This window comes from Cyprinodon variegatus, unplaced genomic scaffold, assembly GCF_000732505.1.
Source record: "Cyprinodon variegatus isolate N-32 unplaced genomic scaffold, C_variegatus-1.0 Scaffold684, whole genome shotgun sequence".
In the NCBI taxonomy this organism is placed as follows: Eukaryota; Metazoa; Chordata; class Actinopteri; order Cyprinodontiformes; family Cyprinodontidae; genus Cyprinodon; species Cyprinodon variegatus.
In genome coordinates this window covers 76,228-102,843 of record NW_015151137.1, presented here as the reverse complement: position 1 = coordinate 102,843, position 26,616 = coordinate 76,228, and the positions used below count along the sequence as shown (strand labels likewise).

General features: G+C 37.4%; 3 protein-coding genes across 6 annotated transcripts in view; 2 read left to right on the top strand and 1 right to left on the bottom strand.

Annotated features, from left to right (window-relative positions):
* The window catches only part of tpm4 (tropomyosin 4), a 31,271-nt gene extending 16,195 nt beyond the window's left edge, over positions 1-15,076 (top strand). For 2 of the 4 annotated variants that reach the window (XM_015394428.1, XM_015394430.1), the window contains 7 exons: positions 8,452-8,585; positions 8,676-8,793; positions 9,629-9,699; positions 9,805-9,880; positions 11,428-11,490; positions 11,665-11,734; positions 13,941-15,076. In XM_015394428.1, the coding sequence (XP_015249914.1) occupies positions 8,452-8,585; positions 8,676-8,793; positions 9,629-9,699; positions 9,805-9,880; positions 11,428-11,490; positions 11,665-11,734; positions 13,941-14,023 (615 nt within the window). In that variant the 3' untranslated portion in view covers positions 14,024-15,076. Of the gene's footprint in view, positions 1-8,451; positions 8,586-8,675; positions 8,794-9,628; positions 9,700-9,804; positions 9,881-11,427; positions 11,491-11,664; positions 11,735-12,287; positions 12,497-13,940 lie in introns of those variants that run through there. The other 2 variants (XM_015394429.1, XM_015394431.1) reach the window with 1 other exon arrangement.
* LOC107097317 (40S ribosomal protein S27-like) lies at positions 14,930-16,272 on the bottom strand. The gene is made up of 4 exons (XM_015394432.1): positions 16,169-16,272; positions 15,664-15,772; positions 15,478-15,588; positions 14,930-15,365 (listed from the first exon to the last, which is right to left on the bottom strand). Exons 1-4 carry the CDS (start codon positions 16,172-16,174, stop codon positions 15,337-15,339), a joined length of 255 nt encoding a protein of 84 aa, XP_015249918.1. The 5' UTR covers positions 16,175-16,272; the 3' UTR covers positions 14,930-15,336.
* Positions 16,273-18,400: 2,128 nt separating this feature from the next.
* Positions 18,401-25,165, top strand: rab8a (RAB8A, member RAS oncogene family). Its single transcript, XM_015394440.1, has 8 exons — positions 18,401-18,723; positions 21,171-21,231; positions 21,431-21,491; positions 21,839-21,916; positions 22,023-22,112; positions 22,200-22,265; positions 24,798-24,848; positions 24,940-25,165. Exons 1-8 carry the CDS (start codon positions 18,600-18,602, stop codon positions 25,027-25,029), a joined length of 621 nt encoding a protein of 206 aa, XP_015249926.1. The 5' UTR covers positions 18,401-18,599; the 3' UTR covers positions 25,030-25,165.
* The last annotated feature ends 1,451 nt before the right edge of the window (positions 25,166-26,616 follow it).

Here is a 26,616-nt window from a genome sequence, read left to right as displayed (position 1 = left end):
CTGTGAGATGCCATCATGTCAATATGGACCAAACTCCCGGAGGAATGCTTCCAGCACCTTGTTGAATCTATGCCAAAAAGAATCGAGGCAGTTCTGAAGGCAAAAGGGGGTCCAACCCGTTACTAGCATGGGGTACCTAATAAAGTGGCCAGGGAGTGTATATTGTTCCTGATGCATCGTCTCTGCAGTGACCAATGCTTTTACCTTCACAAAATTTTATGAATTTGCTGAGTTCTACACACAACAGGGATCTCTAACCCCTTAATATCTGCAGCAACAAGTGGCTCTGTGGGCCCTCTACAGTCGCTCTTAATAACTTTGGTTAAAAACAAAAGGTTTTAATGAAAACTGATGCAGGTTTTAGTAATTTTCCAGTTTTTCTGTTAAAAAAATTGCACAAAATTTCAACAACAGCACTGCATAACTTTTTATTTTCAATAAGTTTATTTTTTATTTATTTATTTATACATTATTTTCCAGTGCTGATAAAGGAGAAGCAATGATCTGCTTTTAAGAAGTACAGTGTATGAGTTGACTTCTCTTTCCTGCATGTGGAGATTTAATCTTTCGGGACCACAAGGTTGTTTTGAATTGAAGTAGTTGCTTCCTTTAACTTCCTTTTAATTAATGATGGATAAAAAAAATAAATAAAACACAACTGAGCTATTTTGGCTGAAGTGAACAAAGCATATTTCACAGGAGAACACTGTGCTTTATTTGATCCCAAATGGATAAAATACTGGTGCTTTCGTGTTGGTGAGCTGTGTTGGGTGTCCATGGACACAAAGTACGTAGAGAATAAGAAGAACCAACTTTATTGGTCAAGTTTGCATTAACAAACAAGATTCAGTTTTTAACACAAATCAAAATTAGTCAAACCAACAATCACTATATATGAAACATTTTAGAAGGTTGCATGTGCAACACGGTGAGCGTTTCTTCAGAGTCATTTTAAGTAATTTCCCTCTGGGATTATTAAAGTATTTCTGATTCTGATTTTCTGCGTTCCAGGCCCTTTAGCTGCTTCTTTTTGTGTTCCTAAAAAAGAAACTCAGTTTCACCTGAAGACATAAAGAAAGTCTAGATTCCTGAAATGCTCACCTTTTTTCACTGCAAGTTGAAATACATTAGGCAGATAACCATCATAACTTTTCAGCAGTTTATCTTTAAATCTGCTTTTGCAACCAAACGTGGTTAATATTGCTGTGATAAGGATCGCCTTGAAACACCCAATATTTAACTGTCAGTGATCCGTTTGCAAGCTTTCCTCGCACATAGTTTCTGCACTGTTCTGTCCCACATGCTGTCATTGTAACCTTCTCAAAAAATAACTCATCTGGTACTTTTTGGTTAGCTTTCAAAACCCCTTTTGTTTAATTTCATCTCGTTAAATTAATTTGCTTCAGCCATCCGTAGCTGCCTGTCTGTGTGCTGCTTTGCTCTGCACAGACCTGCAGATTTTTCAGCTGGCCCTCTAACACTTTGCAGAGCCTTTACAAAATGCTTCTTCCTGGTTTCAATGTTTTTGTTGGATCTAATCGCTGGGAATAGGTCAACTTTCCAAATATAACTGCCACATGTTGATACTTTCTGGCGGTCCCTAGCATTCAGAGGAACACCCCCATGTTGGTGGCTTCGCTGATTATGCAGGCCGAGGCTGTGGGTTCTCCCTTGAGTGAGGAGCAGAATATATTTGTGCATTTAGGGCAAGCAGGGCTAAATTAGCTGCAGTGTCAATGGATGGCATTTTGACAGTATGAGTAACGGTTTCACTCTCTGCAGTCTCACAATTCTGCAACCAGTGGGAAAAGAGGAGTTCAGTTGGACTTTCACAGTGTTTCAAGGAGCACACTTAGCTTCCTTCCTTTACCTTGAAAAAGCTACAAATGTTTAGGCTGTAACTTGTAACCATAGAAACAATTAAACTTGATTAATGTATGGTTGACTGGAGTATATGGCATCTAAAACATGCCATTTGTTAAGAGAACAAGCAGAATTAAGCAATTATATATTTTTAGGGTTACCTTGCTCAAACTATGTAAAAAATGTAATAATCACATTTTGCTATCAGATAATTAATAGAATGAACAAAAAAAAAAAATACCATAGTAAATCTATTCTTAAATGGCAAAATAGTTGTCATACCCTGCATTTTGAATTCAGAAAAGTAACCATTTAAGCTGTTTCTTTAACAGTCTAATTCACTTAGCTGTCTAAAGTTTTCTGAAAGCCTCTGCCCAGGAAAAAGAATCCAAATAAGGTGTGATAACATGCTGGGCTAGCACAGCAGATAGCATTTAGTTCAGAGACAGCGCTCTTTGTTGAGCTTGTCTTGGATGTTAAATGATATCGTAATTCAGAACAGAGGAGCTTATACTTTATGCCACTGTGTTTGCATGCCAGGTCTTTATGGAGAGAGATTACATGCCTTTTGTCTCTCACACCTCCGTATACATGTCCACGCTGAGCATAGCAACCCTCTGTGTCAGGAATAGCTTCCCCAGAACTCCAGCAGCACAGTGCAGCTCATTAGCCCACTGCCCTGAAATCAGCTGCTAATTGGATTTCTCTTTCATTTGTCCTTGATCTTGGCTGTTATGTGTGAAAGACACTTAAAGTCAGTCTGAACTGTGCTGCATCTCCAAGAACTGTGCTTTTAGTGCTGTATATCCTACACAAGAAAATTAATCTGACATAAGTAATGTTTTTTCTCTGTTGTAAAAATCAATGTTTGCTGAACATCTCTGCTTATTTGAAGGGTCTGATTTCAGCAGAATCAGTGAATGAAGGGTGTAGATGTAGAAGCCAACTTTTACTACCTTGACTACTGTGCATTAAGATCTCCATAAATGTAATGATCCAAAACATTTCCTTATTACTCTATTGGGTATTTAAAATTGTGAAGAATGTAATATTTAGTAGAATATCATATTTCAGGTGCATTTCCTCTACACTTTCCTTGACAATAACACGTTGGGCCAGTTTGATGGTTTCTAGCAGCTCTTAGGCTGGGCATACACCGTACGATATTTTCAATTATACTCAGCTACAACTCAAACTGTTCGATGAAGCCGCAGGGTTTAAAAGTCCACAGATCACGAAGTATGTTCTTACGCTGTACGGCCCGACGCTCTGATGCGATCTGCCTGTTCATGTCCGAAAACCACACGTCAAGAGATGGTCCTGATCGGGTGCTTCAATCTGCAAGAAGAGGAGCTCCGTTGTTTGCACATGCACAGTGCTCGAGGTTCTGGTAAATCTGCTCGTAGCTCTGTTTCAACTGCAGGATTTGCTCGCAAAAATCTTACTAGGGCTGACTGAATTTCAAACATGTTTTATTTTCTCCCAACCTTACGATTTCTGATTGGGTGGTAGCTGTGAGAGCCTAATTGCCCCTCTTTACCCCCTGTATACTACACGATGCATGACGCAAGATGAGGCTGAAACACGGCCAGGTCGAAATAATTCTCACACGACTGGAAAATCGGCCCAAAAAGGGCAAAAATAAATCATACAGTGTATGCCCAGCCCTAATGGATGCCAGGTCCTTATTATGGTGGCGGAGGTTCTAAAACTCACAGAACCTAGTAGGAAATTACATTACATTTATGGGGGAAAAAAAATGCTGGTTAATTAGGAGTAAATATAAATAGTGAAAATCGTGAAAGTCTTATTTTTGCATTGGCATGTTTTCCTGATATCTTCCAACCCTATAGTTAGTGTATATATAAAAAAGTAAACCCTTTATCATTTCTGTGTATATTGTATGTGAATACTAGGAACATTTTTATATCAGTCTGCTAATTCAAAGCTATATTGAGGGATTGTTTTCATTTTTATCCATTGGTGTCTCTGGAACGATTAAAGCTTCTAAAGAGTAGGCTGAAATCGTTCTTGGATCTATTTCAATTCCCAGTTTTCACTGGCAGGGATATACAGATATTACTTGTTTATCTACTGTGCCTACATTTTATTTTACACTTGCATGTAATTAGCTGTCAATAGTAATAATAATAATAATATTTAATAATAATACTTTGGACTTGCAATGCACTTTATATATAAACAAATCCCAAAGTACTACATAGTAAAACAATAACAGCAGTCTTTGATGGTTAGGTGTGAACAAATGCTCCGATTTTCAGATTTTATATAAATTTTTTAGTGAGGAGCCTGGATTGAAATCCTTCTATTAGAGATGTAGTAAATGCCAGTATTTACTGTTTGATCCAACCTGTTTATAATTGATTCACCATTCATGTTGGGTTTTATAAAGAAAAGGATGCTTTAAAAATGAAGAAAAAAAAAACAGAAAATATTGGAAGTTCCTTGGTTTGTGTATTAATAAAAAGGGGGGAAAGGATAATTTCTAGATTTTGCTTGAAGGCCTCTAAAGTTTCTTTAGAGAGGCTTTATCCTAATAAGCTTGAAGCTTCAGAAATTATGTTTAAGCAGATTATCTCCCATTGTGAGGTATTTCTTTTAAAAGCTTCTTAAACAGTAAAGTCAAAATTGATCAGTTATTTTTCCTCAAAACATAAAACAGTTCTACAGTGAAAATTGTTATATATAGAATATACCTTCAATACTATGTATTTTCTATTTGTGTTAAAAAGGGGGGAAAAAACTCCAGATCAATTTATCAAATCTGCATTGGTCAAACTGGGAGTTTTTCAACTTTTAATTCTCTTAATAAAGTCAGGTATGTTTGACCCTAAATACAGTTTGGAGAACAACTATGTTGACTGCAAAAAATGATTGCATGTTTAGTCTGATATTTGAACAGAGAAGAGCTGGAATCCACCTGGAAGTAATGTTTGAGACTAGGAGTCCATTTAATCAGATATTCATCACCAATTGTTTTCAAATTCGGTATGGTCTCCCCTAAAAAAAATTATAAAAAAATAAATAAAAATGGGTTTTTAAAATGATTGGTTTAATTTGGGCTTTAAACTCATATAGCTAGCTATGTCAAGTAGACTGATCCAGCTTTTCCTCATAAAATCCAATATGAATACCTGGGCTGAGCAATATAGGTCGATACGGAGCCAATACTACTGTTGAATAAATGAACCGTGTGCCTTGCTGTGCAAGTGAAGGATCTGTCTTGACAGAAAAAATAAATGTGAACAAAGGGTAAAAATAAATACCAATTTAAATGTTATTCTATACGAATTGGCAAATACAATCCATATAAAATATAGCAGCTGCCTGAAACTCCCTTTAGACCAATGTGGTTATTTTGCTTTGTTTGATATTAATGAAAAAAGAAACGACTGGATCAGAATACTGGATCTGCTTCTTTCATTCAATATCCGATCCAGATAATTAGTCATTGACCCTATATCCCATACGGGTATTAGATCAGTGCATCTCTTGTATGAAGGTATACCATTTTATTAAAGTAACTGATCTAAATCACTATTTGTTTTTTTTTTTTTGCTTCCTGGGGTACTCATAGAGTAACTTGGCTCTAACCGTTCCCCCTGTGTTGCCTGTCACTGCTGGTGAGCTGGCTGAAAGGGGCAGGCCTTCCACTCCTTGCCCTTACATCTTGACCATGAGTGATCCCAGATGTTTTTTATTAAATATAGGGAGGGGGAGGGTGGAGGGAAAGTAAGTGGTTTAAAAGCCATTCTGATATCCACTCAGATTTATTCTATTGTTTGTTTGATCAATTTTTATTATTCTTTAAATTAAAGCAATGTAAAAATCATAAAAATAAAAACTTGAAAGGAGTTATTTAGATCCCAGAAAATATTGAAATATTTTGTTTAATATCATTGGTTGATTTTCCTTTAAACAACCAATGATATCAAAGCAATCATCTATTCTTTTTAATTAGCTCTTACAAAAAAGGAAGGGGGGGTGAAGGGGTACCAAAGGAAATGGTGATTCAGACTGAATGTCTTTAGGGTTTCTTTCAGTGTTTGTGTCTTTGGACGTCTTTGCCAGTTGTCACACATTGTTACTCAACCCCAAGCATTCTCCAGAGCTGGTTTACCTTATAAGGCAGAGTGACTCCATGGCAGTGGGAGAATGTGGAGTTAATGCTCAGGGAAGGGGTGTGACCAGAGACAGGCATTGCTGAAGGAGAGCACAATCAAAGGGAGGAAATGAGAGAATGGTGGGCAGCTAACTTCCTGTCACCTTTTTCCAAGATCCTTATTTGAAAAGCAATGAAAGCAGAGCAGTTCATCATTCCTGATACTTGTGACGAAGCCAGGAGATAATCCAGCTGGCAAAGAGTGAGGAAAGCAGCCTCTTACTGCACAACTGCACCCTCAGGAGGATCTCCAGGCCTCCCCTATACTGTCACGCTTTGCAGAGTTGCAGGCATGAGAATATGTTCAGGACACACATAAAGTTCTGATATTGCACAGAGCTGTCTGTGTGCATGAGGGGATCTCTGTCCCCGCAATGTTTGTGAAAGCCTGATGATGGATAAGGCACCAGGTCACGCCTTTATCATTTGTGTGCAAAGGCACGCTTTCACTGTAGTAACTTAAACGAGTTTGTGTAGTTTTTTGTTTTCTTTTTACTCTTAGCGGCAGGAATGTTACCGTCTGGTAATTATATCTTTGTGTGTTCAGATCACTTCTGTGTCTGGCCAGAAGCTCATGTATGTTTGCGTCCACAGTCACACTGTCTTCCTCCCTCATTCGCTATGCTGGGAAATGACTGTATTTGTTGTTTCAGGCTGCAGTTTAACCCTGTGCAACAATTCTCACCTGGCCAATGGAGGCTGATGAGAATTCAAGATGGTCTGAAAGATTTATTCCTCATTCATTCATTTTGCAGTGGGCTGTCTTTCCTCTCGTGTGCTGACTGCTATGGGAGACACAAACTACGAGCTAACAGACGTTTCCTGTCTGGTATCAGCGGCCCTCCCTTGGCACCAGAGGCAGAGAGGAGATGGTTTAAATATCAATGGGAAGATTTGGTCCGTAGCCAACAGAGTTGGAAAAGAGAAAGGTGGAGAAACAGTTGATGCAAGCTGAAAAACTGTACTTTCATTTTCCTGGAATATGAATATGAAAGAGTAGGAGTCTAGACATTAACTCAGACAGACACACACAATGCTATTTCCTCAGAGTGCTTTCTCTTTCCCTCCCTGATTGAGTCTTTTCTCTTCAGTTTCACCCAAAGCCTCTCAGAATGACTCGACCACCTGCAAACTGAATGGCAAGCACTTTGCCTTCTGTACTCATGATGAGCTAATGAATCACTAACCTGCTGCTTTGCACCTTTTACTTTTTTTTTCTATTTTTATTTGCAACTGTCACTGATTGTAATGATTCAAAGGTCCACCCCATGTGCATCTTATCAGAAATGCTTTAGACTCTCGAGTCCAGTTTGAAAGCAACTACTCCATTTAATATTTATTTCCAGCAACGGGTATTTTTGTATAGCTGAATGTTTGCTTTCTCTTTACCCTTTCTCCTCCTCTGTTTACCGAGGGCAGATGAGGGGGGGGGTTGCCCTCTTGCTTGGTTGATTTCTACATCCACTTATACCGGAAATTAAGTTTGTGTTTCATTCAGATCTTGCTAAAGATCTTGGCTTCAAACAGCAGCGTATGTGAGCTTTTCTGTGGACCTCCAGCTGTTCTTTATCTCTGGTTGGTATAACAACATATGTTTCAGTCCACCTGCAGCAAAGCATTCCCTCTGTTTGGATTTAGGCAGTTAATGCTGAATTATTAAAATGTCCCAATGATAAAGCAGAATATTTTCCTGTCGCTATGGCGCCAGGGTCATGCTCTTGTGGTTATGTTTGAATATCTTTTAACAGATGTTTTGTGAGAGAGAACAACTGTAAAGGCCTGTGTAGTGTTGAACTGCCATAAGGTCACTTTAAACCTATACAAAAATAAAACCTTGCCTTTAATTTTGTATGGTAGGCGAAAGGGTTGCTTTTTTGCAAAAATAAATGATTCATTAAATAACAGAAGTGGTTTGGTGGAAACGTGTCATAATCATGAGGAACTTGGTGACTTAAGCTATTCTATAAGATGAATGCATTAGTCCACCTAATATTCTTGTCTCTAAATTTTTTTAAAACTATATTTTCCAGCATAAGCTTGGGAAAATAAAATGAAGGATCCAAAGATATTTATGATGGCAGGCTTTTCTCTCTGTTTATAAATGATCCATCCATTCCTCCTCTTTACCACCTCTGGTTTTGCAGGTTCCATATTCAAAGCCTGGCCACTTTAAAAATGTTTAAAATTTATTCCCCAGGGAAGTTTTGCATTTATGTGCCTTTTTTACATTTGAACCTAAGAAACACACAAAAAAAGACTTAATTCCTCCTCATATTTGTATTTCCTCTGCCTTTCCACTGCTCTCGTCCTGTCTTTTATTTTGCCATAACAGGACACTGGTCTGATGCTTTCCTATGAAAGGGACCAAGTTAACCTCTCTTCTTCCATTCTGTTTTATCCTACAGGCAGAGGGTGATGTCGCAGGTCTTAACCGTAGGATCCAGCTGGTAGAAGAGGAGTTGGACCGAGCCCAGGAGAGGTTGGCAACAGCACTGCAGAAGCTGGAAGAGGCTGAGAAGGCTGCAGACGAGAGTGAAAGGTTGATGCGTTTTGCTTCTGTCAATTATCTAATATATAACTGATGTAGACATCGTTTTAAACATGCATCTGTTGCCTTTTCTCATATCAGGGGGATGAAGGTGATTGAGAATAGAGCAATGAAGGATGAGGAGAAGATGGAGATCCAGGAGATGCAGCTGAAGGAGGCCAAACACATTGCAGAGGAAGCTGACCGTAAATACGAGGAGGTAAAGCTGCTTACATGCTCCAAGTTCTGCTGCTTTCACCTGGAAGGGTGCAGTGGGGTAGGAAGTGGTATGGCTAGATACAGGCTCAGACAGGGAGGGGCACACACACCTCCAAATTGTCCCTAGACTAGGTGGCACTTATTGTTAAGTGACTGAGATAAATAGCCAGTTTTTCAGGCTGTAGTTAAATCTACCGTGAACCTGTCAGTATTTAAAAAAAAACTTGGCATAACATAATGAGGAGGAGTAATTATGAGAAGCAGCTAACAAGATTACAGCTGCAACTAACAATTGTTTAGCAAATCGATTAATCTGTTAATTGTTTTTTTTTTTTTCCGATTAATAATCGGTTAGCCAAAGGCTCCTTTAAAGAAGATCTATATTTACAGATTAAGAAATGAAACTAGCTGAAACTAAAACGTTTCCACTGAGTTCTGGATAGGGCTTAGATATTTTTCTACAATTTCAATATCATCACTGCTCTCAGTGGATTGCTCAAGGTCAGCTAAAGGCATGCTTTACAGTCGCTATACTCCATGCAAGGATTAATTACTTACTAAATTAGTTGAATTAAATTACTAGTTAAATTATATTTTTTAATAATTGACTAAATGTGATTAATCGGATTAGTTGTTTCAGCCCTAAACAAGATATAAGCGGATCAAGCATTAGAAACTTTCTTGTACGTAATTTGACTACCTGTTGGTGTGTTGGGTAGTTTAAAGCATTTAAAGCATCAATATGCTTATATGTGGACCTAGTTTGACAGTCTGTCCCAGGTGTGAGCAGCCTAATGAAACTGTTCAAATGTTAATGAGAATGTCTTTTGTCTTAGGTGGCTCGTAAGCTGGTGATCTTGGAGGGGGAGCTGGAGAGGGCGGAGGAGAGAGCTGAAGTAGCCGAATGGTAAAGAAAAGATGCACATTCACATCATATAGATATAAAAAATGCCTGAATGTTCCATGTTTTAAGCTCTCGCATGATAGCAAAAAATTTTTTCTCATTGTGCAGTAAAGCCAGCGACCTGGAAGAGGAGTTGAAAAATGTGACGAACAACCTGAAGTCCTTAGAAGCCCAGGCAGAGAAGGTGAGAACCAACACTGAGGAAATCAGACATGCATGTTCAAGTTATTAATTTTAAACTAATATTGGTAAATGACATATAGTATAGAAAGAATATAGCAGAATATGGAAAGCAGCAGTAAAGAGTCTATACTAATAGTCTGATCTATTATCACATCAGTCTGTTTATTACATGGGAAAACTTGTAATGAAGATGGTCTGGCTTTGAGATCATACTTCTCTGCACTTGCTCCTGTTATTTGGCCTCTGTGTGGCTCAGTAGGCAGTAATTTAGGAAAACTGCACTACATCACTATTGTTTTGTAGTAGCTAAGCATTACAAAGTCCTCCTTTCTGTGTAATCAAGTGTTTTCCTGCTAAACTGATCAGATAAGTCCCTCAAAGCTAATGATTGTCAACAATTAGTCACCATATAGACATTAGTGTGTGTTTAACAAATGCATCGATACAGTGACCAGTAAAAGTATTGCTTACGTATTGAACTTTTTCACATATTTTCATTTTATAGCAACTGACATCACTGTATTTTTCTGGCCGTTTTATGGGAAAACAAACAATTCTGCCATCTGTAATTAAATAGCCATAAATAAAATCAAATTTGTTTGACCTTTAGTGAACAAACGGCATCATAAGGATCAAGAAAAATCCACAGACCTAAAGTTTAATCATCTGAAAATGCAAAGACTATGGCACGAATTGTTTTTGTGATTTAGAAAGTTTATTTAATGTTCATTTAAGAGCAGCAAAAACAACATTTTTGGGCGAAAGAAGTAGAAGTAAAATTACTGATTACAATTTTGCCACTGAGGAAAGCTATAAGATGGCATGAAAGCTTTTTTTGGACAAACTGTTATACTTGGCTGTGGGAGCAAAATCTTTAACAAGACTTAAAAACTAATGACTAGACGCTCTCCTTGTACTTTGACTGAGCTTCAGGCTATTTTGTAGAGATAATGCAGAAATTGCAGCCTGCAGAGCTTGTAAGAGAGACAAACTTAAAAACGGCATCTGGCTATACATTCTTTTAAAAGTGGCTTCATTTTATCTTATTTTCTTTTAGTTGAAACATATGCTCCACATTGTGTCAGCTACACCATAAAACCCTAGTAAAATACACTGCTTTTGATTTGAAATGTGACCAAACATGATTGGACGTACAGATTGTGTAAGACACAGTAGGGTGTGTCTGTGAATGCCAGCTGAAGGATCCTGCCCTTTTGGGTCTGAACTTTCCTCCCAAGGTGAGGCATGCAGTATGACGACATGCCGGTTTAATCACATGCCTGCTTTCTCTTTGCATCGCACCATTTGGTCTGCTGTTAACTTTCCTCAGCCAAGCCTGTCATGGATGGCGGCACAGCTCAGTGTGTTCCCAGAACAAATCAATATAGTTGCCTGCCAGGAAATTACCTTTTTTTTCCTGTTTAATTCCTCCTTGTTCTTGCATTGGTTCATTTATGTTCACACTCCAGTTAATTTGCTTGCAAAAGCAAGTCAGAACCAATTTGAATTAATACCAATGATTTATATTCTTTTTTTTTTTCTTAACAGTACTCTGAAAAAGAGGACAAATATGAGGAGGAGATCAAAGTCCTGACCGACAAACTGAAGGAGGTGAGAGCCAAATAAAACTTTTTATGGCATTGAGGTGATCTTTCTATTTTTTTGTGATTAGTTTAATTGTGAAGGTGTCTCTGTAATAAAAGGAGAAAGTTATTATTCTTATTACAAACCCCCAGGATTTAAAGTGGTGAAAATGATTATTTTGTGCGTTTGATCTCCATCCAGGCTGAAACCCGAGCAGAGTTTGCTGAGAGATCAGTGGCCAAACTGGAAAAGTCCATCGATGACTTGGAAGGTATGCAAGCATTGCCGCTCTGGTTAAAGTGCTGCTCTTTGCTTCTCAGGTTAATTTACACTCAATGCAAGCAGGTAAAGTTCTGATGGAAATCTTCAAAGGTCTGAAAACAATCTGGAGAAAATAAAACAATGTACACTAATTCTATGCAAACCACCCACGAAATATGAAAATATCCTCTTTTCCAAGGCTGCAAAGAGGACAGAATGTGCTTGCATGTTTTTTAGGTCAGCGTTATTTAGCTGATGAAGCCCAGAGAGCTAACTTTATAGTGTTATTGGAACAGCTTTATGAGACACAGAGCAGGCTTAAACCTTCACAGCTCACCCGACAAATACAGCTATTAGCCCAATTAGACATGTATCATTCTTTTAATGAAAGCATTTCTGCATCTTTTTTTTAAAAGCCTGACCTGTTTTTTTTCTCTTTGTCTCTTCTATCATTCTTCTGCTCTTTCCTGCCTCCATCTGCTCCTCATGCTGCTTTTGGCTTGTCTGTGCTGCTGCTGTCCTTGCCACCCGCCTGTACTTGGCTGTTGACCTCTGATCTACAGACGAGCTGTATGCTCAGAAGCTGAAGTACAAGGCCATTAGCGAGGAGCTGGACCATGCTCTCAATGACATGACATCTCTTTAGGCGTCCTCTGCTTGCGCTGATTCTCTTCTCAGAACCTGTGTAGCTTATTTTCTCCCTACAGATCATATGTGCCTTTTGCTCATCTTGCTTTGCAAAACTATTTCATTAAAGTCTCTTTATTTCCTACTTTGCTGCATTTGTCTCTGTCCTTAATTATGCCTTTAACAGAAACTTTCTTTTTTTGTCACATTACAGCTTCAAACAATATTCAATGGAATCTTTTAATTTAATGGGCCAAGAAAACCAGCATATAATTGTGAAGTTGAAGCATAAATGAAATTGGTTTGAACTTTTTTTTGTGATTCTCCATAAACTGCATTTAGAAATCTCTCCATCAAGACAACTGTTCTGGAAACAAATGGTGTCAAAGGGATGGGGTTGGTTGTAAAACAATATTCCAAGATTTGATCATGTTAAGGCGAACCATTCAAACTAACATCTGAAATTGTAAAGGTATGGCATTACATCAGACCTATTAAAACTTGTTCGCCCATCTAAACCAGAAGAGGGATCAGAAGGAGAAACATTAATTAGATGGGTCTGGTGGAAATGGATACAAAAGAAAACAAAACGGTGTTGGTGGAATAATCTGATGAAAGGTCAACTATTATTTCTTGCATTCCATGAATCTGACTGCTATGAAGGAGTGGTAAGCAGAAAACCATTGTGGGAATAAAACCCACAAGATGTTCCAATGGCAGCCATTTGGGGGATGCAGAAATGTGTGGAAGCTCTGTTGAAACCAGAGTTTTCAATAACGTTTTGGTCTACAGTACATATTAAAAAAACACTTGTTTGGATGAAGGGTACTGTTACAATGCTACGTTGCCTTGACTACAACATCGCCAGGGAGAAAAATTGTGGCGGAAACCTCATGTCGCCGGGATGCTTTTCTATATCTACAGTAGGAACTAGAAATCTGTTCAGAGTTCTTGTGAGTTTGGGTCAGCTGTACATGATGATCCTTGCAGGAAAACCTGTTGGAGGCTGTAAAAGATTTGAGACTAAGGCTGATGGTTCATCAAGCAGCAGAAGAAATGCTACACATACCTATGCCAGAGCTACAGAGGAAAGCACTGTTTTGTTACAGCCCCGCCCCTAGTTTGTATGGCCCATGAAGGCAACTTTACAGAGAAGAATGAAGAAAATGTTCCCCTCCCTTCCCAATGATGCACCATTTGCTCATCAACTGCATCAATGTTAAAACATCTTTTTTTTTTTTTAATGAGATAGTAAATTTCTGTTGTCTAAATCAAACTGGACAGTCATGTAAACAAGGTGAGGCTTCCTTGGAATGTCTGGTCTGATTTTAGTTTCCATTAAAACTAATTTGCAGGCCTTTAGCACCTTAATAGTTCAACCTCAAAAATCCTTGTTGTATTCTAACAATTAAGAATTCTTTTTGTGCATGACAGGCACAGTGTTGTGGTTAGAGTTTTGCATGTGACACAGCTTAACCCAAGTACCTATGCAAAACCTCTGCTCTGGAAAACGGTCCTCTGTGCAGACACTGAGCTCTATCACTGGCTGTTCTTGAGAGCTCAACATGTCACCTTTTTTCTCTCTCCAGAGAAACTATCGTCTGCCAAAGAGGAGAATCTGGGCATGCACCAAGTCCTGGACCAGACCCTGCAGGAGCTGAACAGCTTATAAATGCCTAGAGAGGAAGATGGGGAGGATGAGATCATCATTAACATTCCATTAAAATGTTCAACTCCATTCCACATTTCGAGCTGTAAAACCTTCACTCCCCACAGGCTTAACTTAATGCTCGTCCCTTGATGTTTTTTTTTTTTCTCCTTTTGTTTCTTGTTTCTTTTTATTTCTAGCTGAGATTGCAGAAAATTCTTTTAGGAAAGTTTTGGACCAATTATTTAGAAAGAAGAGATGATGGGTTCACTTAAATAAGCCTACGATTTGGTCTGTAATGAACATAACCTGGCTTAAGTTAACATCATACAAGCATATAAATTATTCCACGGGTATTTTAGGGAAATCCTTCAGGTTTAATTTCTCAGACATGCAAGTTTTCTTTTTTTTTTCTTTTGATTTTTAAGTGGGTGCAGCTAAATATACATTACCGTATGCTCATCCATGCCTGATCTGGATCTTCCCAAATCTGCTTGGTTTTAATCCGCATCATGGCTCGCCTGATGGAAAGGTTTTCACTAATAAACACACTATTAAGGGAGAAGCTGCTCCTTCACTTTAATCTGATTTACAATCAACTTCAGAGCAACTCTAACCTGAGAGCAGCGTTTTGGATGTTCTACAGTACATGTTTCATGAGTCTGTAGAGTCGTCAGGCTGCAGAACCTTTCCTACAGTATCACAACACTTGAGTGAGCTCAACCCAAAACAAACGAAGTTGCATCTCGTAAACCATGGAGAACTATTGTATATAGTAGGAGAATGTTAGGTATGTGATAAGCTGTAATGCTTTGGATATTTTTTATTTGCTTTTTACACCACTTCTTTATTTTCCAGGGGAAATGCGTAGACCAAAGAACACATGACACAGACAAACGGATCTTTAAATGTTTTATTATATTTTTTTTGTGACGGTCTCGGCTCATGTTAAGGCCTTGGAGGGGGGGGTGGGGTAAAATTTATGATCGAGGTCATTTTACTTTTCTTTTAATTTCATTTACCACCCCCTCCATGTTCAACCTTCAAAATAAAATGTTTTACAGAATTTCGGATTCATTCGACTCCTGCATTTTGAGGTATTCTATTCTGGGGATAGACAATTATCCTCTTACATTTTACTTTGAATTTAGCGTACAAGCATGTTCCTCCATTTGTGTTTTCATTAAAACCCACAGTAGGATTAAAAACATCCCCAAATTCAAGATGCAGATAGTTCAGGCATGACACCTCCAAGCCACATTGGGAGTGTGGCTAAGATCCAGTCATTTTATGGTCCATTTTGCTGCCTCCTAGTGGATATCATGGCAAATCACAGCTCAGGGACTTTTCTTCCTGAAGGCACAGCCTAAATAGAGAACATAATAATGTAGGCATCTCCCTGACATGTATGCATATAATTGATACGGCTTCTTTTATTTTTCTATTACATTAGCACTGGTTTCATATGCTGCTCCTACCTGCTGTCAGTCTGCATTTCCCCCCTCGTGGCATGCAGAGGATAACCGAGCAGCCTGGGCAGGTCACCACTGTTTGGGCATGGCTGAAGATTGTGGAGATCCTGTAGCAGCCTAATGAAATAAACCAGAAATATTAGTAATTTATGGGACTTGTGTTGCTTCATGCAGCTTTGGAGAAACACTTACCAAGGCATTTGACATCCATGAAGTATGAGTCAGGCCTCTGCACCAGCCTCTTCTTCTTGTGTTTCCTCCTCTCCTCTAAAAGACTAGGGTGCATCAAATCTTTGGCCAGCTGCAAAGGTCAGCCAAAGGTCAATCTTTACATTTGATTTAATACTTTAAGGTCAGGTCCCAGGGAACCTGAGCCCAAACCTTTGCTGGAGTTTTACTGCCCCCTACAGTGCTATGAATGAATTACCAGTTGAAGAAACATGCCCGGACAAGTTCCAACATCATTTATAACAATTATAGGAAATTAAATGGATAACTTATTACAGCTCTTTTTAAAAAATAGCATTTTACAGTGCAAAGAAATTCATGTTCTAACTTAATGTATATCTGTTTTCAAAATGTGCAGTGAAAAGCAGTATGTTTGTAAGAACAGAAACACAATCATAACAAAAATAATAGAACAAAGATCAAACTTGATACATATATATATATATATTTTATTTTTTTTTTTACTTACAGACATGGTTTTGTTGATCAGCTGGGGTTTTCTGTCTGATAGAAACGAGTAGAATATGGTGCACTAGTCTGCTCCTGGATTCACCTGATCTGTTTACAACTCTGATGTGCTGGAGGAGAGAAATTAAAAGGGGCGTATCCTTCTGTTCAGGGGGAGGGGCTAGAGGATCTTACATCTATGAATTATACCTAGGATTGTTAATAAAAAAAAAAAAAGTGAACAAAACATTATTAAATTAGAGAAATCTTTGCACATCTACAATAAAGTTTGGGGTTCATTTTTCCTTCAGAATGAAATAGGTCACTACACACAACTAGTTAGTAAACCATTCTGTTTCTAATTTGACAGTTTTAACTTATAAAATGATATTTTACCATATTTATATGATGTGTTTTTTTGTCCACATACCTTTATGGGATCAGGAGAATGTGAGTCATACGCGATAATGGGATTGTGAAGCATTCTGTAGTGTTGCTTTCGAGTTCTACCCAGTCCTTGGATAATAATATGAAAGTCTGTTTCCACTCTCTGCACAATTTCAGTTTTTCCATAAATGGACCGGTCTCCATCAGTGCTCCCAAACTTCACCTCCTATAGATGAAATGATTATGAGAGTTTCATCAGATGATGACCTCCTTGACTATGCTCCACTACCACTTAGAAATCAACCTGAAAGACCCTTATTGGTGTCGTATTGTGAGTCAAATCAAAAAACGTTGCTTTTGACTGAGTAAATTTGCAGATTTTGGCATGGCAATTTCAGAAATATAAGATTTAAATCTTTTTCAATCTTATATTTTCACATTATCACTTTTCCTGCTGGGAAATCCAAGTTGATGTAAAATCTGCATTTCTGTAGATTCTTTAAGCAATTTGTTAACATCCTCCCACAGAACATCAATTTATAGGAGAGCTATAGTTTAGGTCTTCATCTAGACCTTTGTAAAGTGGAAAAGTATCCAGATTACTTGCAGCAGACCTGCACTGTCTTGTGTAAGTCCCTTTAATTAAATTGATCTTAAAATCTTGCAGTGGCCTAAAATGATTCCGATGGATCTCTCTACCATGTGCAGATACAAATCTATAGTTTTTGCATTTTGTTTGTGTTTCTTAGACCTTTAATGCAGGAATTTGTCAGTGAACTACATCCTCTCAAACGGATCCAGTTTGTGCTTGAAAAGTGAATCTATCAGCTGTAGTTGGTCATGATCTTCAGGAGAAGGTGATAGACCGTGGCCTGCCCAGGTTACATAATTAAAAAAATCATCATTCAATTCAGTTTATTTATATAGCGTCAATTCACAACAGGTCATCTCAAGGCCTTTTACCAGAACATACAGTCAAATTGATTCCAAGTTTTCTATCTAAGGAAAACGAGTTGATTGCATCAGCTCATTGGCTTGGATGCAATCCCTCACCCTAAGCATGCTTGTAGCGACAGTGGAGAGGAAAAACTCCCTTTTAATAGGAAGACACCTCTAGCAGAACCAGGCTCAGTGTGAGCAGCCTTCAGCCGAGGCCGACTGGGGTTCAAGGAGACAGAAGCAGAGATATAAAAAGCAACTGTAAAAAGCGTCCCCGTCCAGGAAACACACAGCCAGGCAGACAAGCTCAGAGCCAGCTCCCATGTCAGAGGATGAATAAAGCACATCAGTTAGTCACAGTAAGAGAAACAGGACTACACTGGAAAAACAGGCTGATCTCCAACATCTTTAAACAAAGGTGTTGATGGCAGCAGCACAGCTGATATTTCTCTCCAGGGTGGTGTCACAGCCAAACAGGAACAGATGAGGCAAAGCTGTTTAATTTAATTTCTACCTACATTTATTTGTTTAATGTATTTTGGCGGGTATTAATTGTATGCTTATTTATTTACTAAGCATTTATTTATTTCTGTGTTTATTTTTAAATATGGCAAAATTGGTCCTCCACAGATTTGACAGTCTCTTTGGTAAAATTTGCAATTGTTGAACTTTTCTTTCTAATTTTAAAGACTGCATATTTTATCTAATTATAGTCAATATTTATTAAGGCTTTTCTTTATAAAGTCTTGAATGTTTTTTTTTTTTTCAATAGTGAAGTCGTTGCTTCCTTTCTATGTAAAAGGAAACTAATTTTAGCCTCCCCTCTTTGTCACAGATCGTGTAGGATGGTCTCATTTCCGTGTCAGCATCAGCCAACGCCATTTTTTCACATCACATACATCGTTCAGATGAGAACTAGTTTGTGTAGTCCTTAGTTAAACATCACATTTACTAAAGTCTTATCCGGGTGGCAACAACCTCCAAAACGAGCACACCCACCCCGGGCGGGAGCCACGACTACAGCGCAGAGTGACAGTTGATTTGACCAACAGGAAGTCCCGGTGCAGCAGCCAGCTCTTCGCCTCTACAACGGGCGGGATATCCGCAGTAGTAAGCTAGCTAATAACATGGCGAAGACTTACGATTACTTGTTTAAACTACTTTTAATCGGCGATTCAGGTGTCGGGAAAACCTGCGTGCTTTTCAGATTTTCAGAAGATGCTTTCAACTCAACGTTTATTTCAACTATAGGTGAGTGGTAATCGTATTAATAACGCCGCAACGGGCAGAAAGCGACACCGGAGCAGCCCATCCCGTCATGCTAAGTTGGTGCTAACTTTTCAGGCTAGCATTCTGCGACTCAGGAAATGCCCAACCGGTTTGAGAGGGGGGTCTATATGAAACCTTCACTTAGATTTTACTTGACTAATGTGCTTCATAAGAAGATGTATTTATGCCATGTCGATATTTTGGAGCTGCTGTAATTATTTTATTGCCTACAAAGACGTTGACAACAGAGTTGACAAGCTAAAAAGCTAAGCAAGTTAGTTGGCAGTGTCATTTCCCTTATGCCCAGCTGGCCTGTACTTCGATCTGTTGTTGACAACGATAGCGAAAGGTCTTCATTTATCTGTCCACCACGCAAACTTATTCAAAGACTATATATACATATAATAACTAGTGTTAAATTACCATCTAGTTGCACATTTTTAATTAGCTTTATTGATTCCTATTACAATAATCCTCATTACATTTTAAAGGGAAATTTTCATATGTAATAGAATAGAATAGAAAATCCCCTTTCGTTGAATAAAAGGAAAAAAAAAAGCTGAATGTTGTAAAAAGTGTAAATCATATCTCAGTCTTATGTTTACATTGGCTCACCATGTTTACATTTTATCTCTGCTTCGATGGGGAAAATGGGGAAATTCTGATGTTACAGCAGCAAAAATTATTATAGAAAAATGGTCACACATATGAAAAGTGTATAAAAATAACACAATAGTGAAGAGTTAAAAAATAAACAAATAAACTACTGTACTGTAAAGTGTTTTAACAATTTAAATACTGTCCACCTGGAGATTAAATAACCAATATACATCTGAAAGGCTCTCAGTTTGTGCAAATAAAAAACACTATGACACTGTTATGCAACAGAATAACATTAACAAGGTAGTACTTATAGATTATTAAAAGTAAATGATTTAATGTTCTTTTATGCCTTGAGATATTTAAACATTGTAGGTAAAGATTCACTGATCAGGCCCTTTTCTGGCCAATTCTGTTTCAAGTTTTCTTTGAGCAATTCTTTCCCAGTTCCTACTTTTTTATTTCAATAACTCAAAGCGATATAAGGAATCAGTGTATTACACACTCTATTAATAATGTCTAGATCTGAATTCTACATGAGATTAAGAATTTATATATTTTTTTATTAAACTACAGACAGTACATGGATGAGGTTGTTGATTCGTGAATAGACCAAATTAAGTGGGAGGTGTTAGTTCTGGTGTATCTAATGATTATCAGTAAATAAAGTTAGGGATGTCCACAGCCGATATTGATATCAGAAACAGGTCTGATATCAGCCAAAAAATCAATATGGGATTATATTGGCCTACATACTGATAAAAGCAAGGTGATAAAAACACACCTTCTCTGTTTAAGGTTCATTAAACCTATTGGATAATAGTAAATGGGTCAGGTGTAGGACTGCAACTAACGATTATTTTAAAAATCGATTAATCGGCCTATTATTTTTTCGATTAATCGATGAATCGGACAAAAAATATTTTTTTATATTAACCTCTTTATTCCAAAATAAACAGTTTAGACAGAACAAACAAGCACACAAGTACAGGTTGCTCATTAACTGTACTGGTGCAATATGAAAAATAAATGTTTGTTTTAAAACTACGCAAACTTACATGAGAAATGTAGCTGTGCTAACGCCCCAAACTATCTAAAAAAAACATATAAGTGCGATTTGTGTTGATATTGTCAATAACTGTATTGGTCAGTACTCAAAGCTCAAATATCAGAACTGTAACAGAAATCTAAATAGTTCTTTTGGGACACTCTTAAAGAAAATATTTCTTTTGGATCATTGTTTTAGAGAAGTATACATTACTAAAATTGTATAAAAACGCATCTGAACACAGCTGAGAACTGCCCTAGCATTTAATAACTGCATTGCTAGCCTAATTGGGTTCATCTAGATGCCCCCTCACAGTTATTTTTGTTAGTGGCACTACTGCAATATACCATTGCAATAAGATCATCCACTAGATAAAAGAAGTTGGGGAAATCCCTGTTACACCTCCTTGACCAAATAAACATATGTAAGATAAAGATAAAATGTCCGAATGTGAAATATTTTGCTGCTCCTAAGTGCCAAATGCATTAAATATTCCTATTTATTTAATATCGCATCTTTTTTTTTTTTTTTTTGTTTTTTTTTAAAGTGCTATTCCTACATTAAGTTTTTAGAAAAACAGATTTTGGAAGAATATTAGTGATAGCAAACATATACAGTCTAAAGACCCTGGTTGTCCATGTGCTATATGATCCTTAAAGATCTGAACCGATTTCATCCTTAAGAAACAAAGTAATTCTGGGCTGTTTCATAAATGAAAACCATGTTTTTCTGTTACTTCGTGAAAAGTCTTACATGTTCTTTTTATTGTTTTTTTTTCTAGGCATTGACTTCAAAATCAGAACAATAGAATTAGATGGAAAGAAGATCAAACTACAAATATGGTGAGATGGACAAATGTAAAGTTTTTAAGTTGATTTTTGTATCACTCTGAGCTTAGTTTTTTTTTTTGCTGGCTACTTATAGCAGCACCTTTGCAAAGCATGCAAACAAGCTGGGAGAAGCGTCTTATCGAATGGAATCTAATTAAGCTGCAGTATGAAGGAAACTTGGCTGAAATTTTTTTCTTTTTTTGGTCTTTAGGGACACAGCGGGGCAAGAGAGGTTCAGGACCATCACAACAGCCTACTACAGAGGAGCCATGGTAAGCTGCATTGCCATGTTTCCAGATGATGCATTGAAACTGAACAGGTGCAGTGGCATTCATTAAGTTATGAGCGGTTAATCCGAAACCTTTCACAACCACGCCTCGTATTGATGTTCTTGTTAATGCTTTACACACCTAGCAAACTGAATAGTCTGCCATTGGTGTGTTTTACTTGCCTCTCTTTTAGTTCAGGTTAGGCCACATACCGATGTTTTGTTTCCTTTTCATTTACTATTGGAAAATCTATAGAATAAATTTGACTTGGTATTAAGATTGCTTAAAAAATCGGTTTTATTTTCAGAGACTCTTTCTTGTGTTCTAAAATTTGTCTCTAAATTCTGCAGGGAATCATGTTAGTGTATGATATTACCAATGAGAAATCCTTTGACAACATCAAGAACTGGATAAGGAATATAGAAGAGGTAAGCATTTCAGTTTTGAGAGCTCATATTTTCTAAAGATTATAACCGCTGTGTCGTCCCGAAATACGGAAATATGCAGTTAATCTCATCAGCGTGTTCTCTGCAGCATGCATCAGCAGATGTAGAAAGGATGGTCCTCGGGAATAAATGTGACGTCAACGACAAGCGACAGGTGTCCAAAGAAAGAGGAGAGAAAGTAAGGAGAGCTTTAACACCATGGTGTTTCACCTCTGCATAGTTTCTGACTTTTTTTTTTTTAATTCTTCTTCTCTATCCTGTTCAGTTGGCACTGGAGTACGGCATCAAGTTCATGGAAACAAGTGCAAAGGCGAACATTAATGTGGAGAATGTGAGTTCATACTTTTTTTTGTTTTATTATATAAAATCAGCCAAATTGCCCTCGTGTTAGTGCAGCAGTTTCCTGACATCCAGCAATGCCTGATTGCTTCAATGATCTGGTGTCATTTAGTTTCAGGATTACTTAAAATTTAAACTTCTTTACATGTCCAAATAATCTGCAGAATGTAATTTTGGAGGATTTATGTTTTCGTAGATTCCTGATAATAATAATAATAATGGGCTTTCAGATGATGAGAAAGTCTTATATTTAGACACACCTAAATGATTTGACAGCTAAAATAGTTTCAGCTGTTTGCAGGGTTTTCAGTAGAGATCATATTCATATAGAGATTTTAATGTTAAGCTAGTTTGCATAGTAAGACAGTTTTCAGTTGCTGCTTAATTATTAAAAGCTGGTGATGTAAAGAGAGCTTTTTAAGTCTGAAAAAACCCCTCAAAACTTTAAACGTTACCAATAATACCTGCTTCTATAATCCAAGCATAGAACTTCTTCTAAGTTACTCTTAGAATAATAGTCATTTGGCTAAGCCTTTCTAGGTTATGGTTTGATTTGATATTTTTTCTTTTGTTTCTTATGGCAGAAAACAAGAAATAAAAAATAAAAAAATAGTGTTCTTCACTAAATTAGTTTTGAGACTCTTTTTGTCCTGGAATGTTTTTATTAGAAGTTGTAGACTTTCAGTTTCAGAAAAGTGTGAAAACATGGTATTCTAGAGAAATGACAAGGTTGTTTTGTTATGAGAAGCATGTGTGTAAATGCCATGGTGTCACGGATTGGACACTAAAGCAAAAGATCTAATGACTGATTTTGGTAAAACAGGAAACCCTTCCCTAGCAGCTACTTGGATTATTTAGCATGTTATTACATATTTGGTTTAGTTGTAGACTTGGAGTACTTTTTTTGTAAAATATTTAGGGCTTCAACTAACCATTATTTTAAAAATTGATGAATCTGTCAAATATTTTTTCGATTAATCGATAAATAATCGGAGAGCCAAAGATTCCTTAAAGAAGATTTTTTTACTAAATTAAATCAGATGAAACAAACTTTTACACTTAAAGAGTTCTTGGTAGAGCATATTGACAGATGAAAGTTTTTTTTTTTCTTTAAATGCAAAATTTTTACATATTTTGTTTTACAATTTTGGTATAATTACTGCTCTAAGTGGGTTGCTTCATCAGCTAAATGCAATTTTTAGTGTCTTTATATTCCAGTTAACAAGTAATTGGTTTTTAAATTAATTGACTATTATTTCAATAATCTATTAATCCGATTAATTGTTTCCGCCATAAAAATATTGTACCTTTTCCTAATATGTAACCGCACAGGACCACCTGTAGATTTTAAATACCGTGACCTTGGTTTTACCCACAGTTTCATCGTTTGTATTTTGGTTGCTAAAAATATCTGGAAACAGCCATTTTATTTAGTGTTATCAGTAGGGCTGGGTAAAAAAATCGATTAGTGTTATAGTGTGGCATGACGTTCGTATTCAAATGAGCAGGAAAGATGCACTCAAAATACATCCAGACAGCTGCAAATATAGCTAATAGGTTGAAAAGACAGTGACACGTGGACCAGCAAACACCCTGTAGTTGTTACAGACAACGCTGCAAATATGGTTTGAGCAGTGGAGATAATGCAGCTCATGCATGTCTGCTGTGTCCTGCTGTGTCACGTCTGTTTTCTCGAGTGAGGCTTTTTCACTTTTCACAAACAAGTTTGCACTTTTGAGACAGTTTTGCTCACATCTCAAGTTTAAACTGTCCGACTTAGAAGATGGCACTTTGTTTATAATGACAGGAAAAAAATAAAATACATGTGTTTTAAAACACAGTTGAACCACTTTCATTATTGTAAAAACAGATCGAATCGAAATTAATCGATCTAGAACTGAATTAATCAAAATCAAATCCATTCAGGACTTTGGCGAAAATATCCAGCCCTAGTTATCAGTCAGGAAGTGTGTTTTTACCCTATTTTAGGTGCAGCAACAAGTGGGAGAGGGACGGCCCTACATTACTCTTGGCTCTATACAGCTGTAAAAAAAAAACAAAAAAAAAAACTCTGTGTGATATCATTTGAAGACCATTAAAGCACATAAATTATACAGAATTTTTTATTTTTTTTTTACCATCTTTAACCTTGATCCTGATAGCTGACCCATGCCTCACAGGACAGCTTGTGTCTGACACTGTCCAGTGTGTGTCAATCAGAGTTTTGCTATCTTAATAATAAATAAATAATAAATTTATTAAAATAAGTTAGTTCCTCCATTTGTTTAAAAATGATTTACTGAAGGGGGCGTATCATTGTTACTAATGCTATAGCGTGGCATTGTCTCTGCTAAATAACCACGTTGTTTAAACACGGTGCATGCGGGACACACCTAGTTTCATGTTATTTTCTAAACTTTGCTTCCCCTAATGTTCCTTATCAAAAAAAAACTACCCAAACTATCAACTTTCCTGAAGCATCGGCTAAGACAGAACTAACGTATTTGCATATTTTTATCTGTAGGCTTTCCTAACTCTTGCCAGAGATATCAAAGCAAAGATGGACAAGAAACTGGTAAGGAAACAAGCGACGTAAAGTTTAGCAGTCAGTGTTGTCGTTTTAGTCGTTTTCTAATGAGTACGGACTCTCGTCTGTGTATTTCCAGGAGGGCAACAACCCTCAGAGCAGCAATCAGGGAGTCAAGTTTTCAGAGCAACCCAAGAAGAGCAGCTTCTTCCGCTGCACGCTTCTGTGAGAAGATGGAAGCGTTGGCATCCACCATCGCCTTAACTGCATCCCCCACTGGACAGAACTGGACAGAGCACACTCTGATGACTGTTTATTTCTCCTCCCTTGTCTTCCTTCATGATTTAGCCAATAATTACATAGGGGAAAAAAACACAACCCTCCATTGATTTATCTTCTAGTCTTCCTTTACAACACCTGTGGATTTAGCTGCTGCGGCCTCTGTTACACACTGACAGTTTGACTTGAATGAGAGATTTTACTCACTTTTAAAGGCTGTCTCCTGGTGAGACACTGAAGACGATCAAACCTTTTCCGCCCACATCTCTTGGCTTATATCATTAAAAGTATATTTATTTCATTCCTAAAAGCAAACGGGACCCCAGATTCTGCTACATGTTTGCACTGATGCCTCGATACTAGATATTTTCTTGTTTTTACATCCAGGACTTGTAAAATGCAGCATGTAAATATATATATGTGTATCACTAATTATGAGAAAGTATCTTTTCCTTTTATTTTATCTACTGTGGGTTTTACATTTCCTATCCATCTTGTTTGCTCTTGATTCGTTTGGCTGAGACATTCCACGCTTTTGGCAGACACTTTGATGTGCAATGTGATGTATGTCGCTCCTCCATTTAACTTAGGATCGATGGCCGCGCTCAAACACAAACATCTGGAGGAATCGCAGCAATGATGAAATCATTCTTTTACACTTAGTTTTCTCTACTATATCCATATGTCTGTTCCAATGGGGGAACACGTACTCAACAGTTTCCTGGGCCTTGGATTGGGGCTGTGCTGTAGCAGTATTTATGGAGTGAAACAAGACATAGCACCAAAATGACAAAGTGCCCTTTTTATGTTCTTATTGAGTATGCACTTTTTCTTTTGTTCTTCCTGTTTATACAAAAAAAAAATGTTCTTAACATTTATTGACTGTTCGTTGCAAGTCTTAACTAAAACAAAGTAAAAAATATTCATGCACAAGAGATTTACATAACGGTGTTGGCCCACCTGAAAACACAGGAGGTGGGGCGCCTCACTGTTGGAGGCCAGGGAGTCCATCGAACTCAACATGAAAAGGGTTTATGGTTTAATTTAAGCATCCCTAAACGCCTGCAAACAGCCTCTCTTTTTAGATGCTTGGCGGGGATAAATTGAAATTAGGAACCTGCTTAATGTTATGGGTTTTAAGGATTGAAAATAGGAAATCATTAGAAATCTGAGATCATATCAAACGTCGTTCCATTGAGTCTTAATTACTGACGGTGCTGTAAAAGAGAATCAAGCCAGTTGCTCCATTTTGTAGTTTGGGGTCAGCCTATAGTTCCTGTTCGTGGTTTGGTTTCACTGAAGAACAAGGCACCATTTGATGAGTAAATGAATTCCTCATGAATCTGACAGTGTTCACATATCTTAAACATTCCTAAAGTAGGTTTGGGATTTTCTCAGAGATTATAGATGGACTCCATGTGGAAAACATAAAATAAAAACTTCAGCAATTGTAAATAAGATCTTCAATGATTGTATTGTAGTTTCATAAATCCTGTTGGTCTACACTTTTTGTAGATATATCTACCTTTTGATTTAT

What these genes read in the sequence shown, in the direction of transcription:
- LOC107097317 (XM_015394432.1), bottom strand. An exon ending in CATGGATGTCAAATGCCTTG is followed by an intron (nt 15,589 to 15,663) that starts GTAAGTGTTTCT and finishes TTATTTCATTAG; the next exon opens with GCTGCTACAGGATCTCCACA. An exon ending in GAAATGCAGACTGACAGCAG is followed by an intron (nt 15,366 to 15,477) that starts GTAGGAGCAGCA and finishes TTCTCTATTTAG; the next exon opens with GCTGTGCCTTCAGGAAGAAA.
- rab8a (XM_015394440.1), top strand. Translation starts at nt 18,600, where the DNA reads ATGGCGAAGACTTACGATTACTTGTTTAAACTACTTTTAATCGGCGAT. An exon ending in AACGTTTATTTCAACTATAG is followed by an intron (nt 18,724 to 21,170) that starts GTGAGTGGTAAT and finishes TTTTTTTTCTAG; the next exon opens with GCATTGACTTCAAAATCAGA. An exon ending in CAAAGATGGACAAGAAACTG is followed by an intron (nt 24,849 to 24,939) that starts GTAAGGAAACAA and finishes GTGTATTTCCAG; the next exon opens with GAGGGCAACAACCCTCAGAG.